This window comes from Cibotium barometz, chromosome 41 (genome assembly GCF_041138505.1).
Source record: "Cibotium barometz isolate CiBa-2024 chromosome 41, ASM4113850v1, whole genome shotgun sequence".
In the NCBI taxonomy this organism is placed as follows: Eukaryota; Viridiplantae; Streptophyta; class Polypodiopsida; order Cyatheales; family Cibotiaceae; genus Cibotium; species Cibotium barometz.
The window spans coordinates 19,861,931-19,882,425 of record NC_141086.1 but is presented as its reverse complement, the minus strand read 5'-3'; the positions used below and the strand labels follow the sequence as shown (position 1 = coordinate 19,882,425).

Below are 20,495 nucleotides of genomic sequence, written 5' to 3'. Positions count from 1 at the left end.
AACATATATAACAAAATCAAAATGTCTTTGTTGCTATGCAATCATATATACTTTCCTATCCCAGCTCAAGTGGTTTAAGAAAGTACCCTCTAAATTTCTGTAAAGAAATCTTTACTTTGCACTTTCCACCTAAAAAATATTGAATAGCTCCACAAAAATTGTTATTGCCATGTATAAGACAATTGTCACTACTTGTGGGGGTATACCTCAGAGTAGAAGTGGTCACTACTTGTGGGGGTATACCTCAGAGAGTAGAAGTGGTCATAAGAAAGAATACCTATGTGGGTATACTCCCTTCCAATAACCAACAGAGTGTAGAAGTGGTCATAAGAAAGAATACCTATGTGGGTATACTCCCTTCCAATAACCAACAGAGTGTAGAAGTGGTCAGTTAGAAGAATACTTGCCTTCGCAAGGCTTCTTGTTGCCACTCTTCATAGGAGGAGGGATGCACATTTGCGCACAAAAAAACATGAAACACTTGAATGAGAGAATGCCAACATAAGAAGGAATAAGCTACACAAGAACCTCTCCTAAAATTTATTTTCCCAAGCTCTACTTTGAAGTCTTTATTCTAAAATCTTTATCCTTCCTGGTTTCATTTCTAAAAAAAGAGAGAAGAAGAAGAATAGGCTGAAAGCTTTCTCCTTCATGTTTGCACTTGGGTCAAAGAGTGGGAGAGCATTTCTGAAAAAAGAGAGAAGAATAGACTAATAGTAATTAAGGAGAGCAAACATGAAGAAGCATTCAAATTTTTCCCTCCTCTATAATATTTTTTCCTCCTCCTTTGTACTTTATCAGGCCTCTTTAATGCCATTGGTAATCATTTTCTTCAAAAAGGTACTACTTTTAAGATGAAAACCCAGGTTTTTGAATATGCTATAAACTTTTTTAATAGATTTTTATATTTATTTAGCTATTTTCCAACATTACATTGGCCTCTTGTTGATTGGTGGGCTTCTATTTTCTCTCTCTTCTAAAAGGCCCTCTAAATGACCTCCAAAATGTCCTTGGTGATATGGATGAGTCTATGGATAGAGCCGATATCATTTATTGTGACAACATGAGTGGAATACAACTATCTATATAGTTCGCTAAATAACCGACACTATCATGCTAGGATGAAGCATATTGAGGTGCATTATCACTTTTTGAGGGAGAAGGTTATAGCAGGGGATGTGGATTTAGTATATGTCTATGCAAAGGATCAGATGGATGACATCTTCATCATAAAGATATTGGGTATAGAGAAGCTCCATAAGTTTAGTAGCTACTTGGGTATAGAGAAGCTCCATAAGTTTAGTAGCTACTTGGAGTACAGTATGTGTAGAGTTGAGTTCGAGGTTCTCTCGAGGGGAAGTGTTAAGATATCAAGCTCAACTACTGCTATGACATTGATGACCCACCTCGGTGGTGATAGCTTCCACACTTATGCCATTGGCACATTGGTGATATTATGGTTAATATGGTGCTTCTAGTGACAAGCCACATTGGAATTACTAGAGTATGGCATAGTTATAGTGCCAACTCATATTTTCAGGTTCACACCATGGAATGACCTTGTATGTTTTAGTAGGAGATTACTTTCCCTTACATTATGTACTCTTATCTCTTTAGTTTATTGTTGTAGCAAAGAGAAGATAATAGAATAAAATTTAACCATCCATATTTCTTATGTGCTTGTCTACTCTTGTGTGTGTATTTGCTTACAAGGAACTCCAGCTCTCCCTCTCCCCCACATCCTGTGTGGATCAAGTTCATTATAATGGTGCTACATGTTTAGCATGTAGCTATTGCAAGCTATGAAGATGCATGCACATATTAGATAAACCACTGGTAAGGGGCTTATTATTTAGAGAAAGAGTAAGACTTGTGGGGGCTACCCCCACACTTGCCTCTTCACATTCAATAAACTACAAAGGATTATTTTTTGTCCCTTTCACATAGTGAGTAAAGATCTTAAGATAAATTGCAGTTATTACAAGGTCTTATTCATGGAGAGTGAAGTTTGTGGGAGGTGCTCCACTACAACCTCCCTACTAGTATGACGACATCCCAAAAGGCTTGAGTAAGGCCTTATAGAATAAATGTTTGTTTTTTCTTATGCTCATGGTGACATTAAGGGGGGGGTGGGGGCATAATTGTTTCACACACCCCTATAAACAAAAGTGTTCCTTATACTTGCATTTAGGATGAAACATTTGTTTCCTAGTTTTAAACATGGGGTGAGAGATTTACTTGCATTTAGGATGAAACATTTGTTTCCTAGTTTTAAACATGGGGTGAGAGATTTACTCAAATACCTTCCTTTACTTAAATAAACTATGAAGATGAGCACAACTATTTTATTTCTCAAATACCTTCCTTTACTCAAATAAACTATGAACATGAGCACAACTATTTTATTTCTCAAATTATATCAAAATTAAGCTAGCTAATTATAAAGATAAGACATATATAAACATCCTTCCCCTCCTCTAATTCTTTTCACATAGATAAGTCTAACATGACTATCTTGAGCATATACAAAAGCTCCCATGGACTAGAAAGGCTCCCTTCCTCTTGCTCCACACAGCTTAGAAATGATAACTAAATGTGTTGCAAAGATAACAAAGGCGGTGAAGGTGTCAAGGACACCACAATGGGAGCTCTTGGTGAGGAATGGCGACACCTTTGTTTCTCGTTGATTTCCCCCACAGCAGAAAGGCAAGACAACAGTCTGTGGTAACAAACCAGTCAGGCAATGCTGTGGGAGATGTCTAGTCACCCACCAGAGTTACCGGGTACAAACACCAACTCTCATATGGTCAAGGGGTCATGCTAACATAACTCTATTGAGGAACCCTTCACTCACACTCTCTCAGCAACACTACACTAATATCTCACTCACTTTCTCATGAACATACAACATATTCAATAGGACATAGAGGACAACTCGGAACAACAATGAAATGGCAAGCTTGCTCTTAGTTATATTCCCGAAACATGATAGATCATTACAGAACAGTTGCCCAATAGTGCTAACATTCCCTGAGTATAAACACACACACTCTCCAGCTTCATCACACAACTGTCAACTAACAGTTGAGATCATACAACAATAGCACTCTTCATAGATTCCATCTACCTGAGCATCCAGCTCTATTCCTACCTAATACTGAGCTATTCTCTCATCACCATTTGTAGTGATCGAGTGCCCTTTTACGATGAGTCTTCTTGTTCTTGTTGGTAACGGATCTTTGGTGGTTATAGTTCTCCACCTCCACACGTGTGATACCAAGGTGGTGCTCACAACATGGGGAGTGGGTTACCGGCACTTTCTGCCATTACTAGGCTGCGGGGCACAACACTTGCTAGCACACCCGATGCTTGAGCTTCTTCTCTTGAACTAGTCTCCTTGACAAATTTTTGTTTGAACCTTATGAACATTTTTGGGGGAGTATGGTCCAAGATGTATGTCATCTAAGTAGGTTGCATGCTTTTGCATCATTTTTAGCCTTTCTGCCTGCTCTTCTGAGCATCCGAGACCCCTGTTGTCGATTTGTGGTGTCTTCTGATCAAAAACTTTTATCACCAGTCTGAGTGGGGTTTCCTTGGATTCTTCTTTTCTTCCATTGGTATGGGCCTCCACTTGAAATGTACAGCTTCTTCATACTCTGTTCGATCATCTGTAGGTGAGCTTTTCTCCTTTTCTGCTTTTGGGTCTCTGGTACTCCACTTCCAAACGTTGACACTTGTGCGTGGTTGCATTCTAGGTGGAAGCATCCTCCTTCCCTTCGATGTCTAGGTGGAAGCATCCTCCTTCCCTTCGATGTCTGTGAGAACAAGAATTGTGAGCATGGATGTTCCGGGGGAAGAGATTTCTTGGCGAGTATTGACCTGATCATGTTCGCATTCTGGAAGTATGGTGGTAGTTCTTTGTTAGCTCTCAATAGCTCAAAGAACATCACATGAGAAGCTTCAAAGAAAGGGTTGTCCAGGCTGGCCCACGAAGCTGTTGAGCTGTTGACCAACCGGTCTTTGAGGTGCTCATTCTCTTTATGTGCAAGACTTGGTTGGCATCATTCAATTTCTGGACCTCAACCAATAGCCCCCCCTTTCTTTCTTGGGTACTTCGGGTGACAACATTGTTGTATTTTCAGTACCTAGTTCAGCATTGGCCTTTACTTTTGCAAGTCCGCTTGAAATCTGGCCACTTCCTCCTTTGCCTCCCTAAGCTCTGTCTTCCATTGTAGCCTTGTCTTCTGCGTCTACTGCACCTTTTCTACCATCTGCTTTGCCTCCTCTATTTGTATCTAGAGGGTGGTTTTGTAACTTTCGCAATCTCGGGCCCTTCTTCTCTAAGCTGATCTTTCCAGCCTTTTCTTGTAATCCTCTGCCTGATCCTTGGCCTTATCTCTATCTTAGAGGGCTTCTCTCAATATATCTACATATTCTCTGGAGGTTGCGGCATCCTGCAATTCCTGCTGTAACACCTTATTTCTTTTGACCAACTTATTTGCCTCCTTCTCCACGTGTTATGCTTTCCAAGTGATGGCCTTCAGTGTTTGTGCCAGATTATGGTCTTCCTTTTCCACTTGATTTCCTTTTCCTGAGGTACTTGTTCTGGGGGATTCTTGGCATGCTGACCGTTGCTATTGATATTGTTGTTGTTGCTGTTGAGGCTGTTGTTGTTTTGCTGCTGTGACTCCCTATCTACATCATCATCATCTTTATCCAAGTCATGAATGATATGTGTTTTGGCTTACACAATATCTGTTCATGAATCTCCATCAGGGCTTACAATGCCTAATACCATACCTTGGTAAGTCTAGCCTTTGCTATTTTTATTATTGTTGCTTTGGTGTCTTTTGGGAGCCACATAACTTCCTCTTCTTCTTGGTTTTTCGGGGCTTGGGCTTCTGCTTGGGCGACTGCCAACGCCGTTGTGTTGTCCAATATTTCATCCTTTAGTCCTTGGATGGTGTCTGCCCATAACTTTGATGGTTTCCTTGCTTCAGTTAATTCTGCACGGAGTCCCATTACCGAAGATTGGAGCAAGTGCCTTTCACTGATGAGGGCTCTGATCTTCCCCTCACTTAGCTCCTTTTGTTGCACTAGGGCCCTTTCTACCATAGCAATCTTTTTCTGCATGTCCTTGCTTTGTTGTGCCATTATCTAAGCTTTTCTCTCTAATTCTTTGGCTTTGGCTATGGCATTTACTAGCATTCCATGCCGTTTTTGATTCTGGGCAGCACACATGTCATTGATTGTGCTCTGGGCCTTCTTCTCATTGTCTTCCACATATAAGAGGGCTTGTGAGAGGATGTTCTGGGCTACAAACATTAGCCCTTTGTTTATATGCAGATGCTGCTGGCTATGAAGTCCTACTTCCAGTTCTCCGAGTAGCTTGAAATTGTGGCTTGGTCCTTCCTGCACCTTCTGTGCCAGATTTGCCACCCAAGGCTACAATTCTGCTGGTATAACCACTTCTATCCTTATGGGATGTTTCCCCTTCTGAGCTTCTTCTTTCTTCCTATGTTGTTCTTCTGCTTTTCTTTTTCTCTCTTCTTCGTCCTTCCTTCTCTTTTCTTCTTCTTCCTTTCTTCCACCGCGGCTTCCTACTTCTGTTTCTCCTCCAACTCCCTTCTCCTTTCTTCTTCTGCTCTTTGTTTTTTGACCTCCTCTGGGTCAGGTAGCATTTCTTCATCTAGCCTATGCTTTCTCTTCTTGTTTGCTTTCTAAGCAATCTTTTTCCATTCCTCATCATCAACGTCATCCTCAAATGAACTGAAGGTGACCTTGGCAGCTTTCGAGGATCCTCTCGCCTCCTTGTGCTGGTATCTGACATGGACATCTCCTATCCCACGATTCACAGCCCTCATAGCCTGAGTGATTGCTTGTAGGTGTGCATGTACCACTCTGGGCTGTTTCTCTTTGGCCCAAGTGGCTTCCCTCTTCACCAAGTTTTCTTTGTAAATGGCGGCAAAGTTTATTTTTTCCCCTACCTCTGCTACTCTAAGCAGTCTATAGTTTTTGTTTGACATGTCCTGTTTCTTGCCCATAAACATGACAGTTTGCAAGAAGAACATGAACTGTTCCTGTCGGGTTTCATCTGCCACGTCCATTACCTGATGCATGTTCCCAATTTTAGGGATTTCTTCTTCAACCCTCAGCCTCAAATTTGTGTTCATCGCACCCTCCATTGGTAATCCTAGTGTGTGATGCACTGCAAGCTATGAGACTTTTATGGGCTCCTTCCCCTCTATGTGAATTGTATTTGTCTCCAAAAATTGATTTATTAGTTTTCCCCCATCCTCGAGGTCTTGCAATTCTTCCCATTGATGCTCTAGCAGTTTATCAAATTCACACTTCCTTGCCCACTCCTTAGTTCTTTCTTTCTCACATCGGGGATGATCATGGGCATGTAGAGGATTTTCTCAAGCTTTTTGTTTGACCTCTGGGAGTTGTTGATCTTTGGCATGGTGATGTTTTTTGAGAAAGTGCTCCAAATGGGTGTGAGAGATGTGAGCAAGAGAGCAGATTGGGAATGTGCGTTTTTAGGCTCCTTGCGATGTTTTCTTCTTTTTGCTTCCTTTTTTAGGGCATTGTCGTTTTTTAGTTTCTTGCTTTTCGATGTGATGTGACGCTTGATCCTCATTAATATCTGCTGTCTCGGCTTAATGGTATTAAAGCATTCTTGTCATCCTCCCATCTTACCATTGCTAGTGGGGTCTTAATGATGTTGTGGCACATGTCCTCCCTATAGTTGCTCATGCTGACATCATGGTGTTTTGAGTTGTTGACGTGGATCGGGCTGGCACGTCCTTCGTCACTCACTTTTTTATTATCCTGGCCTTGATTAGTTGCAGAGATTTGAGATTTTGTGGCCCGGTTACCCTTGCGGATTGGCCATCCTTCCACGGCTTTGTGGTCTTTTGAATTTTTCGCATCCACTTCCACTAGTGAGATCATGCCACAGCAAATGCTTCAAACCGGCTCCTGGTCTTCTGCTGCTTCTTTTGTGTACTCACTTTCGGGTGGCCTTTGTATTTTCTCATCCTGAAGCCATTCACTTTTTTTTGGAAAGGGTGTACCATCCAAGTTTTCTAAGGTAAAGGCATTCTGGCTTATTGGGTCCTTCACTACTACAAATGGTCCAATCCATCGGATTTTGAATTTTCCGGGGTGAGGTCCTAGCTTGGAATTGTAGACCAATACAATATCTCCTTTCTCAAAAATCACGTGCTTGAGATGCCTATCAGTCCAAGCCTTTCTTCTTCGTTGCACTATCTCCACCTTTAGCAAGCTGGTTTGCCTCTCTTCCTCTAAGGCTAAGAGTTCTTGTATTCTGATCTCCCGAGATTCTTCCATTGGTAGCTTCTCTTAAATGGCCACTCTCAGATTGGGTGCCATGAATTCCATAGGCATAACTGCTTCAAACCCATAGACGAGCTTAAATGGTGTTTTCCTGGTTGAGACTTTGTAGGATGTGCGGAATGCCCATAGGGCTGTATCCAGCTTCTGGTCCCAATTGTTTTTGTTAGCATTTACAATTTTCTTTAGAATTTTGGTTAAAACCTTGTTGGTTGATTCCACCTGGCCGTTGCACTATGTGTAGTAGGGTAAGGGCCTTTGGTGGTTGATCATGCATCTCTCCATCAACCCTTTCATTACTTTCTTCATGAAATGCATCCCCTGGTCTCACTGACTATTTCTATTGGTAAAATAATCGGTGGCCACAATGATGTGTACTCACATCTGTTGCTTTTTGTAGGTGGTTTGATTGGTCCAAAAAAAATCCAATCCCCACTTCATGAACGAAGATAGAGGCAATATAGGTGATATGGGCAATCTATTAGAATCTTCGGGTTGTCCCATTCACTCGGACAAACATCACAGTTCTTTGCTTCACTATTGGCATCCTTTATGACGGTTGGCCACCATAGGCCTACTTGCAAAAATTATCGAGATGTTATTTCTCTGCCCATGTGTCCTCTCTGGTGATCCCACATTGTGCTTCTCTTAACATGGCTTGCTGTTCATGATCCGGAACACACCTGCGTAAGATTTTGTCTATTCCTCTTTTGTAGAGCTACCCAGTAATCATAGTGAAATTTTGGCTTCTTAAGGCAATTCTATTTTTCCTGTCAGCAGTGTATCCTTCTAGAAATGTCCCATCTTCCAAAAACTGCATCATGTCATAATACCAATTCTCTTCCACTTAAGCTACTGCAACAACTGTGAATAAGTTGGTGTCTGCTGGGAGTTAATCTTCTACACCCCCCAAAGCAGGTTCTTTGGAATCTAGTCTAGATAAAAATTTGCCACTGCATTTTCTTTTCCAGGTGTGTGTTGAATGGTGAACTCAAATTCTTGTAGTAGGAGCATCCATCTTGCCATCTTCCCCACCAAAAAAGCTTTGTTTTCACCAGATAAATGAGAGCTTGATGGTCCACATGGAAAACAAATTTGTTTCCCAAGAGATAGTGCCAAAAATTATTCACATCATAGATCATTGAAAGAGCTTCTCGTTCCGTTGTGATGTAGTTCCTTTTCGCCCTTGTGAGGACTTTACTAGCATTATGGATGGGCTGCATATAACCTTTCTGTTTTTCCTGCATTAGTGCACTGCCCACTGCTTTGTCTGAAGCATTTGTGCACTGCCCACCACTGCCCACTGCTTTGTCTGAAGCATCCACATAAACATGGAACATTAAATTCCATTCCGGGTTGGTCATTATTGGTGCGGACGACACCATGCTTTCAGTCAGTGAAATGCCTTTTGACACTCCGGGTTCAATTCATACCTTGCATCCTTCTTGGTCAGTGCATATAATGGGTAGGCTATACGGGCTAGATACTTCAAAAATCTTGCATGCCACTTCACCTTGCCAAGGAATATTTCAAGTTGCTTGATGTTCTGGGGAGCGGACATTTTAGATATGGCCTCCACCTTAGCCATATCTGTAGCTAATCCTTGGGCTGACACAATGTGACATAACAGTGTTTCGGATTTTACTGCAAAAGCGCACTTAGCCGGATTGAACTTCAGCCTTGTATCTCTGCACCTCTGCAAACATAGCCTTAAATTATAGATGTGCTTTTCCTTATCTTAGAACACACTAAAATCATCCAACGAATGCTTTCATGAAGTCTGTCAGTTAGTCATAAAAAATCTCCTGCACCATTCTCTGGCATGCAGGTCCATTTTTAAAGCCAAACATCGTAACAGTTGCCACAAAGACATCCCACTCTGTGAAAAATGTGGTCTTCTCCCCGTCTTTGGGAGCCATCTTCACCTGGTTGTATGCTAAAGCCATCTAAAAAGGAGTACATCTCCTTTTCGGCTACCTCATCCAGCAAGGAGTCCATGAAAGAAAGTGGAAAAGGGTCTGAATTAGTTCTTCATTCAACTTGCGATAGTCTATACAAATCTTGATTTTCATATTCTTTTTTTGAACTACCACAATCGAGGATATCCAGGCACCTTTTTCCACTAGAACTATGAAACCCACTGTCAATAATCTGTCAATCTCTTCTTTTACCTGTTTTGCATAATTCGGGTTCATTCTATACCTCTATTGTCTGACATGTGTAACTCCTTCTTTTAAGTTGATGCTATGCTAGAAGAATTTAGGGTCAATGCTCCCCATGCTCTTCGTATGACCAAGTGAAGACATCTTGGTATTCCTTTAGCAAGGATACCAAATCCTGTTTGAATTCATCTTCCAATTCAAGGCTGGTATTTACATGCTTTTCTTCTTTTCCATCCCCTAGATTTACCTCCTGTAATTTGTCCGGGCTCATCTTTGCTGCATTATTTTCCTAGTTTTCCTTTTGCTTTTACACCCAGTCCCAGATCTCCTAGATCTATTCTTCTTGCTCCAGATTACGGGCCCATTTTATTTCTTCCGAGGCTTTTTCTACAAGGTTTTGCTTAATTTTGAGCCCTCTATCTTTTCATCATCATCTTCCTTCTTCATTTGACTATTCGGTGGCTGCTTCTTTTCACTCTCTGCTTCTGCATAATGCCTTATTACTTCACCTACATTTAACATGTACATGGGCACCAAGTCCAGGTGTTCACAGAGTAATATGTCCTCTTCGTTGTCATCAAAGTCTTATGACATGTTAAATGTTTCACAGCATGGACTGGTCTTTGAGCGGGCTTTATTGATCCCCTTGCGTCAATGAGATCCACATGTACTTTTTGCTTTCCTTTTCTGATAGTGATTATGTTCCTGCCGCCTCAGTCCTACTTTACCTTGCCATGTCTCAGCCATGGCCTTCCCAATAACACCTGGTAATACTCGGTGTGGTTTTATGTGGTAATCACCACTAAGTTCACCTTGAAGTCAACTTGTTTGATTTTCATTAGGACATTTTTTATCATTCCGTTAGGTTCTACTATCCTGTTATCTGCCATTCTTATGTTGAACGGAATGGGGTCCCACTTGAGACTCGATCCCCATGCAGTTTCCTTGGTGATGAATGTTCACTCCGGATCCTCCATCTAGTACTGCATCATTGATGAGTACATTGCTCAGTTGAATTGTGACTTTTTCCACTCCATCATCTCTGGGTATCGGGGGTTCTTTGGCTTGAATATTGCTACATTCTGGGGTTCCTTCTTCTATTGAGCTCTTCAATTCCTTGCTCAGACCTTCAATGCCTGCCATCAGTATTTATCTTGGGCATAAGTCCAGCACTTGTCTCAAATGAACCTGTCTATAAAGCAGCATTGACATTACATTGGTTTATCATAAGGATTTTGCCCCAACTGAGATAAACTTGTAGATGCAAACCATTAGTAAGGTAGCCCTAATCAATGTGCATGATGTGGTTGATCTTGATAATGTCCCTTACCATGTTTCATTCATTAGGTGTATAGTTGCTTGTAAACGAGTCATTAAAAATCAATTGTATAAATGAGTTATGGAAAACCAAGTCTATATTAATTATTTATGAACTACACAAACCTATAGCAAAATCACAAGATAATCATTTCACACTAGACTCAAGTTGTCATCAACATTGAATTTAAGGGCACAATTTCTTTATTCAAGTTGCAAAGGCTACTTACTTAGATTCCTATTTGTATTTGACCTATGTATCTTTTTTTAAAGTACACATATTCACTATGTTTAAAACACATTGATGATTGGGGGCATTTTCCATTATAATAACCATTGATTTGACTTGTCCTAGACATGCACCAAAAAAAGGAATCTTAGTCATGTGTAAGTTTGAAAAGATGATTGCATTTATTCGGTGTATGTGTCGATAAAGATCTCGAAGCCCTTATCATAGTGTGAGAATATTTTTGTGAAGGTGGAGCTCTTCAGAAAGTACTAATGTCTTATAAAAACATCAAAAGTGCATGAGTATATGTTATAAGACTTAACTATCCAACAACATTCTGTGAGATGGGAAAAAATGGAGTAACTTTCAATGCATTGGAAATTGTAAATTTGAGAGTCTTCATTCATGTCTAAAACATAATACAAAAAAAAGTGCATCCTTATAAAATATTTTACTTTTTGAATCCATAAAGCTATGTAGCTATAATAAGGAAGATATTTTTAATGGTATTTCTAAAAAGGCATCAAATAGGTGCTACGTAAAGAACCTAAAAATGTGCTAAATTTTGTACATGGAATCAAATGTGAAAGGGATGCAAAGATGTGTAGTAAAAACTTTGAGTTAATGGATCTTATTCTCATGTATAAATGATGGGGTACATAGAGTATAAGGATGCAAGTACCCATATGTACACATCATGGGGTGCAAAGAGAATAAGGAGGTAGTTACTTTTTTTGGAGCTTATGAATGAAGAGAGTGAGCTTGTCACAACAACATGATACATGCATTCATAGTGTGTTTATAAAAGGGAGAGGTTGAATGGTTGGAAAGGATGATGTGGATGTAAGAGCTAGTGAGGGTGCAAGCTTCATGTGAGGGTTGGATGATGAGGTTGTTATGGGTTGTGCTCCATCTGTAGTGTTTGGGGAGGTGGGTGAGGGGTAGGTCTATAAAGTGCACGAATCAAGAATATAAGGGATCAACATGTAGCAAAGTCTTTTATTGATAAAGTGGAAGGCACACAACTCTATGCCGTAGCATTGATTAAGTGGTTGATGAGTGGTCTAGCTAGACATAATAACTCATTTGGAATCAACCAGGGTAGTATATTTGATAAATAAATATTAGGTTTTTCTTTGACCATGTCCTCATTGTTAAAATAGCTAAATTTAGGTGATGCACAATTTCGTAGATCAAATTATTCTATGAGATTGCGAGGACTTTGATGAGAGGAGGTACTTTAGATTCTTGCAGCTATCACAATGCCGAATTTTAAAGGGTTGGAGATTGACCTTACTTTGCAACATGGGCGATGATGGAAAAGATAAAAAGGAGACAAGGTATGCTTTGTGGGGGATGAAAAACATGAAAAGTTAGTGGTGGGTTGATTGAAAACTTGTGAGAAGTTTACAAATTTTAAGGTTTGATGCAAGAGAAAACGTGCATTGTGCCAAGAAAAGAAGTCCAAATGGTGAAAAACCTTAATCTCTAGAAATTATGAGTAATTTTTACAAATTTGAGAAAAAAATTTAAAGGTAGAGTAAAACATCCCCGAATTATTATTATTATTATTATTAAATATTGCAAGCATGTACATTACTCACACCACCGCATCTTGTGGAGCAAGGGGAGGGGGAGATTTGAACTCGCACCATCCTTGGCTAGAGTGCTCGCCCACTGGTCGAGATAGCCTCGACCCTTAAACTCCCCAAATTTAAGAAATTTGTTAGAGTGTTCGCCACCCACTAGTCGAGATGGCCCCCACACCAATCCCTAAAACTCCCCAAATTTAAACCTTCAAGTGTAGAGTTTGCTTATATTTTTGAAAATTTACTTGTAAATACACTAAAACCAGGGCTTTTAATGAGTGGTTGGTTTTGAAATTATTTTTTCATGTTATGGAGTGGTTTAAAAATGTGAAAAAACGAGTTTATATTAAATAAATGCAGCAACTGCCAATCAGAGAGACCCACATACGACGGCCTGCATGATTGGAACTGGGTCCCACATAATTTGTTTTGACAAAATAAATGTAAAAAATTGGGGGCATTTTCGTGTGAAACGGCCACTTTTTTTTAATTAGTTTTCATGAGAAAGTCAAGACAACGTGAGGGTGTTAATTATTATTTTCATGATTAGAGTTTCCAGAATTTTACAAAAAAAAAGTAATTCGCTTTTTAAATAATGATTTAATTCTTTTCTGTGATGGCTCCAAATTATATAACAAAATCGTTTATTTTTCACAGAAATTGTTTCATAACGAATTGAAATTGAGATATATTTTTACTGAATCGATTCCGATCATGCGTTAAAAGCAGTTTTTCCGTTCAAATAATATTTAAATAAATCAATTAAAGCATTTTGAACGAAAATGCAATGTTTTTTAAAAAAAATTAAAGCAGGTTTTTGCTTTCATGGTGTTTTGAGGGCAAATTTCAGCCCTTTTTTTTAATCTGCTCAAATTTTTTAATTTATTTTTTTGCACCAGAATTGCCCAATATGTCAAGACTCAGATTGTAGTTTTATTACTATTATTATTATTATTTTTTGGGGTCTTGTTTTGCATGTGTGCGTGTGTGTCTTTCTGCAACCCTGCTCCACAAAAGCTGGAGCCACTGGTTTTTGATTCCTGCTGCAGATCAGATGAGAGAGAGAGAGAGAGACACACACACACACACACACACAGAGTTGCTTCATTAAATGAAAGGCAAAAGTTGAATTATTGGTCTGCAATCGGAGCGCTTAATAATCAGAAGAACACAAACCCCTCTCTCTCTCTCTCCCCCCCTCTCTCTCTCACACACACACAACCCCTCTCTCTCCCTCACACACATACATACCCCTCTCTCTCTCTCTCACACACACACAACCCCTCTCTCTCACACACACACACATACCCCTCTCTCTCTCTCTCTCTCTCTCTCACACACACACACACACTCCCTATTCTCAGCTGGAAGAAGAATAAGAGCAGAAACCTCTCTCTCTCTCTCTCTCTCTCACACACACACACCCCTCTCTCTCTCTCTCTCTCACACGCACCCCCCCCCCCACACGTAAAGTAAGCCATTTTTTGCATTAAAAAACCTAGTTGGCAAGCCTTTGCAAGCTTTTCTCTCTCTCTCTCTCTCTCTCCCCCCCCCCCCCCCCCAACTCCTATTTTTTTAATTTTTTTAAAAATAACCTCTCTTTCTGTATCTCCACCCTCGATTAAAAAACCCTCAATTTCTTCCAAGCTTTGCAATTTCCATTTCATTCCAAGTTGTTTTCTCCCGGCCCACATCCCAATTTCTTTTGGTTTTTTCCCCCCCTTTAAAAAAAATTAATAATAATAATAATAAGAAAACCCAAGGAGATATATCTTCTTTTCAATCTTCTTCTTCATTGCATGTTTTCTGCAAAAATTAATATTATCAAATATAAGCTATATGCATATATAATGCTTAGCTCCATCATTTGCTTACAGAGCCTCTCTCTGTTGTATCATTTCTGCAAAAATTAATATTATCAAATATAAGCTATATGCATATATAATGCTTAGCTCCATCGTTTGCTTACAGAGCCTCTCTCTGTGTATCATTTCTGCTACACTTCCAACCATTGCTTCAATCCAAATGCAACCCTAGCTTAATCAAATAGGGATTTATGGAATGTTGCCTAAACCATATCTACCAGCTTGATTAAGTATCTCAAACAGACCTTTGCTTGCAGCTGCCAAATTCATCTTTGCATTTGATACTTGCCAGGGTGACTACCTTGCTTGCTTGCTTGCAAGTACAACATGGCTGGAAATGAATGGATCAATGGGTATTTGGAGGCTATACTTGATGCTGGAACGGGGATCGTCGAATGCCGGTCGCCTGTGGCCGCGGCCGTGCCAGAAAGCTCCTACTTCAACCCAACAAAGTACTTTGTTGAGGAGGTGGTCACTGGGTATGATGAGAGTGATCTTCACAAAACATGGATGAAGGTAAAAGCTTCTATTGCTATGCCCCTTTCCATGCACTCCTTGGGGGCCTTAATCCAACCACTACATGCACTTACATAGTTGCTTGGCTATAGCATTGTCCTTGCCAAGTTTTGGGAAGTGTATGCCTAATGCATGGATTAATTAATCATACTAGTCAATCTGCATGCATTAATCATACTAGTCAATTGATCTGATTGTACCAACAATTCACCCCACTCAATGTCATTATCTGTGTGCATATGTTTTTTTGATGTTTACAGAACCTTCTATGCCTAATGGGCAGTCTATCATTTCAATCATCTTGATTGGGTCACTTCATTCTTTTGCTTTAATGGTCTTGCTTTCATTCCAAAACTTTTGCTCCATTAATTTTACTTCAGAGGTCTTAAATGTGTAGTTTTTATGCTCCGAATTGGGCTTCTAGGTACATGTGCTTCTTGAGCCCAATGGCAAATGCTCACATTTGATCCTTTCCTCCAAGCATATAATATTGTGCCTTTGGGATTGAAACATGATAATTTCTAGTACGTTTCATGTCGGTGTGTAAATGCTGACTCAAGGGTTCACAACCCATCATGCTGACTATACTGACTGGCACAGGTGACTGCAATGAGGAATTCTCAGGAGCGGAATACCCGGATGGAAAACTTGTGTTGGAGGATTTGGCACTTGACTAGAAGAAAGAAACAGGTAAAATGGGCATTGGGTCTGACGTGCTCGGTGTGCCCGTGGCAATGATCTTTATCCAAATCACATAGGCAATCTCCCACTTCTTTTTTTGGACTTGCAAACAAGGCTTGGTGCATGGTGATTGATTACGTGTGGTGTAGGTCGAGTGTGAAGATGCAAACAGGATTGCTTGTCGCCGTATCGAAAGGGAACAAGGCCACAAGGATGCCACAGAAGAACTGGCAGAGGAATTATCTGAAGGAGAGAAGGTGGATTCAGATGCAGGGCTTGCACCGAAGATGGCAAGAAACTTCTCGGATTTGGAGATATCAAATGAGCTGGGGCAGACAAGAAAGTGCCTATATATGGTTTTGATAAGGTACATATATAGTATGCATAGCTCTTGTAGGTTGCCTGTATGGGGCTTTCATCGCCTTGTATGAAAACTTTGCCTGTCCTTGCAGTGTGCATGGCCTTGTACGCGGTGAGAATATGGAGCTGGGGAGGGATTCAGACACTGGTGGCCAGGTACACCTTCATAAGGAGTGCCACATGGTGAATTTTCCCCCAACTCTGTAAGTGATAGATGTAATTCACCATTTCTCACATGGGCTGTAAATGTGTTTGTTGGTTGCAGGTGAAGTATGTCGTAGAGTTGGCAAGAGCGTTGGCATCCATGCCAGAGGTTTACCGAGTAGATCTGTTGACCCGTCAAGTAACTTCTCCCGATGTCGATTGGAGCTATGGTGAACCAACAGAGATGCTAACATATGGGTCTTCCAATGTTGATATAAGTGGTGATGGTGAAAGCAGTGGTGCTTACATTGTGCGAATCCCATGTGGGCCTCGGGATGCGTACCTCCGCAAAGAGCTCTTGTGGCCCCACATTCAAGAGTTTGTTGATGGTTCTCTAGCTCATATACTCAACATGGCAAAGGTTCTGGGAGATCAGATAAATGGTGGGGAACAATACGTGTGGCCCCATGTCATTCATGGTCATTATGCTGATGCAGGGGACATTGCTGCCCTACTATCAGGTGCACTGAATGTCCCTATGGTATTGACTGGTCACTCTCTGGGTCGGAACAAGATGGAACAGTTGCTTAAGCAGGGACGCCAATCGAAAGAAGACATCAATTCAACTTACAAGATCATGCGACGCATCGAAGGTGAGGAGCTTTCTCTTGATGCTGCTGAGCTTGTTATTACAAGCACCCAACAAGAGATTGAGGAGCAGTGGGGTTTATATGATGGGTTTGATGTCAAACTTGAGAGGGTTTTGAGGCTCAGGGCCAAGAGGGGTGTAAGCTGCCATGGACGCTACATGCCCCGTATGGTGGTAAGTTACCAATCAGTGATACGATCTGCTTTGGTTTATGATTGGTCTCACATATCATCACTTACTTTAATACAGGTGGAAATGAGGCAATAATGCAGCTCTTGCATTTGGTTTATGATTGGTCTCACATATCATCACTGTTTTTTTTTGCAGGTAATTCCTCCTGGAATGGATTTTAGTAATGTGATTGCCCCGGATGCTGGAGATGCTATAGATGGAGACCTTGAAGGTGCCCTGTCCGATCCAGGGTCACCTTTGGCCGAACCCCCAATCTGGTCAGAGGTAAATGTTGCTCAACTTATTACTTTCAAGCAAGTGTGAGCAAGCCATGGTGGATGGACCATCTCTCTAATACATGGCACTGATTGCAGATTAGACGTTTTTTTAACAACCCGCATAAACCGATCATTCTTGCACTTGCCCGCCCGGATCCAAAGAAAAATATAACCACATTAGTGAAAGCCTTTGGTGAATGCAAACCTCTAAGGGACTTGGCCAACCTGGTCAGTGTTTCATATTATATTTCGATTCTGTCCAGTGAAGCAAAGGTTAATTGCTGGCAATATTAATGCTTTTTCTGAAGGTCCCAATCTATAACCATATGAGAACTTCTTTTCAGACACTGGTCATGGGTAACAGAGATGACATTGATGACATGTCGGGCGGAAATGCAACCGTTCTCACAACAGTTTTGAAGCTTGTAGATAAGTATGATCTTTATGGACAAGTAGCATATCCTAAGCATCACAAGCAGTCAGATGTTCCCGACATTTACCGACTTGCTGCAAGAACTAAGGTCTGCTGAACTTTTGTACATGGGGTTGATGTATTCAACTTTTCTTGCAGAGCCCTTCAAGGTTCTTTACAAGCTAAGATGTAAGCTAACAGCATGCTTTGGTTTCCATTTATTATGAGCAGGGTGTGTTTATAAATCCTGCATTGGTTGAACCATTCGGTCTCACTCTTATCGAGGTAAAATTGTGCATAAACTGGCGTGTGACCGCATTGCATGTGCATGTGCATGTGCATGTGCACACTCTAGGATTGTGCATATCTAATTATGCTCCTTATATACTATATTTGCTCTTGGACATTCTTTTACCTGCTTTACTTAGAAGCATAACTTGGTTGTGTTGTTGCAGGCAGCCGCTCATGGTTTACCCATGGTTGCAACCCAAAATGGAGGTCCCGTTGACATCCATAGGGTATGTGGTCCCTGTCAGGAACACGCTAGTGGTATTCATAGATGCTCAGGCTTTATATACAGGGATTTTTTAATCACACTTAGTGCAATTTTATCATGTGCCACAGGCTCTTAATAATGGATTGCTGGTAGACCCTCATGATCAGAAAGGTATATCAGACGCATTGTTGAGGCTTGTAGCTGACAGAAATCTATGGGTGGAATGCAGACGCAATGGGCTTAAAAACATTCACCTTTTCTCTTGGCCACAACATTGTCGTACATACCTGGCCCGGATCGCTCTTTGCAGAATGAGGCATCCCCAATGGCAGGATGAGACTACAATCAATGGGCAGCTGGATGAGGACTCGCAAGGAGACTCTTTAAGGGATATCAATGATATCTCTCTGCGGCTCTCCATAGATGACAAGTTGCCAGTGAATGGCTCATTGGAGACCATGGAGGCACATAAGGCAGCACAAAATGGAGGCATACACAGCTACATTATGGTGTCAGATTTCAAGCATGAACTAGAAAAAGTCAGAAAGGAGGCATTACGCGATGAAAATGACTCTTATAGAACCTCTAGTGTTGAGAAGTCTGTTACAAGCAATGGCAGCATGGTCACCAAAGTGCCCCACCTTCGGAGGAAGCGAAAGTTTGTGGTAATAGCTGTTGATTCATATAATGCTTGTGGAAAGCCTGACAACACAGTAGTGCAGATCATCAGAGAGATAATCAAAGCCACCAAAACGAGCCTGTTTCCACGCCCGCCTGGTTTCGTCTTGTTGACAGCTCTGTCATTGAAAGATACAGTGGACATGTTTCGATTGGGTGAACTGCAACATGATTTTGATGCATTGATTTGCAGCAGTGGAAGTGAACTTTATTATCCTGCCAACAATGCACATGAATCTTCTACCGCTCTAGAACCGCAACTGTTTGTTGCCGACCCAGACTATGCCACACATATTGAGTACAGATGGGGCGGAGAGGGTTTGAAAAGGACTATGGCCAGACTCTTGAACATAGATGGAGGAGAGAAGATGGGAAGCAAGGGAGATTGTGCCATTGTAGAGGATCACGAGAATTCAAACTCGCATTGCCTTGCTTATGAAGTCAAAGATCCATCTAAAGTAAGCAGACAGCAGTGTTTTCTGTTTCTGTATGATAACTAAATACTCTTTGCTTATATTGTCATGTACACCCTTTTAGCAGAGTTTAAGTTTTTGGCTTCTCAACAGGTTCCAAATGTGGAAGAGCTTCGTAAGAAGTTGAGAATGCGTGGGTTGCGATGCCATGTAATCTACTGCCGGAACAAATCTAAACTCCATGTGTTGCCACTCCTAGCATCCCGGGCGCAGGCGCTTAGGTATCATGCTTAGTGAATCTTTATAACCCCCTTTGGTGCACAATCATGTACATAAGCTTAAAATCATGTTCATGTCCCCTTTAGTACACAATTTTGTATATAAGCTCATATTGTTGTGGGGTTTCTCCACAGGTATCTCTTTGTTAGATGGGGAGCCGATCTGAGCAACATGTTTGTTTTTGTGGGAGAGACAGGAGACACTGACTATGAAGAGCTGCTTTCCGGTGTCCACAAAACAGTGGTATTGAGAGGGTCTGTTGAAAATGGCTGTGACAGCCTTTTACGTGGTAGCTATAGCTACCACAGAGAAGATGTGATACCGTTGGAAAGCCCAAACATTGTGATGACAGAAGATGGAGCTAACTATGAAGAAATACAGGGTGCCATAGGTAGGTTGGCATAAAGTCCATTGTATTGAAATCAATGCTTTGTTTTATTTTACTAAACTCCTTCAGTTTTACAACTTTCAGCTTAGACATAATAAAATCAAGAGAGAGAGAGAGAGAGAGAGAGAGAGAGAGAGAGAGAGAGAGAGAGAGAGAGAGAGAGAGAGAGAGCATTTGGCATAAAATTCTTCTATTTTAAGCTTGGATTATGGACTGAAACATTAATATTGTAAAGATTTAGAATAGTAGGGGAGGATTGCTGGTGAGGTTTTGTTGCCCTATCACAATGACAGTCCCTTTGTAGTAGTTGACTTCTCTCTAAGAAATACATGTTTGGTCTTGTAAATTGTTTTTTTGAGCAGAGGCTGTATATGGGGTGGACGCCTGGAGCTCTGTCGGCGGTTTGTAGCGCGTGCAGCAGGATTGGGCTGCCTTCTTGTGCATTTGGAGCATGGGCCCCCTCCTCTCTTAAGGGACTCCTGCTGCATCAACTGGTATTATAGACCCTCAAT

At 41.0% G+C, this 20,495-nt stretch overlaps 1 protein-coding gene across 2 annotated transcripts; it reads left to right on the top strand.

Annotated features, from left to right (window-relative positions):
• Positions 1 to 14,582: 14,582 nt before the first annotated feature.
• Positions 14,583 to 20,495, top strand: LOC147614749 (putative sucrose-phosphate synthase 2). 2 transcript variants are annotated; one of them, XM_086780078.1, is made up of 14 exons: positions 14,625 to 15,034; positions 15,635 to 15,724; positions 15,865 to 16,082; positions 16,168 to 16,231; positions 16,341 to 17,042; positions 17,196 to 17,324; positions 17,414 to 17,545; positions 17,662 to 17,838; positions 17,961 to 18,014; positions 18,185 to 18,247; positions 18,354 to 19,361; positions 19,470 to 19,597; positions 19,730 to 19,986; positions 20,346 to 20,495. In XM_086780078.1, exons 1-14 carry the CDS (start codon positions 14,846 to 14,848, stop codon positions 20,390 to 20,392), a joined length of 3,258 nt encoding a protein of 1,085 aa, XP_086636204.1. In that variant the 5' UTR covers positions 14,625 to 14,845; the 3' UTR covers positions 20,393 to 20,495. The 2 variants fall into 2 exon arrangements, with proteins under 2 accessions (XP_086636205.1, XP_086636204.1); XM_086780079.1 differs by lacking the exon at positions 20,346 to 20,495 and having other exon boundaries at positions 14,583 to 15,034; positions 19,730 to 20,053.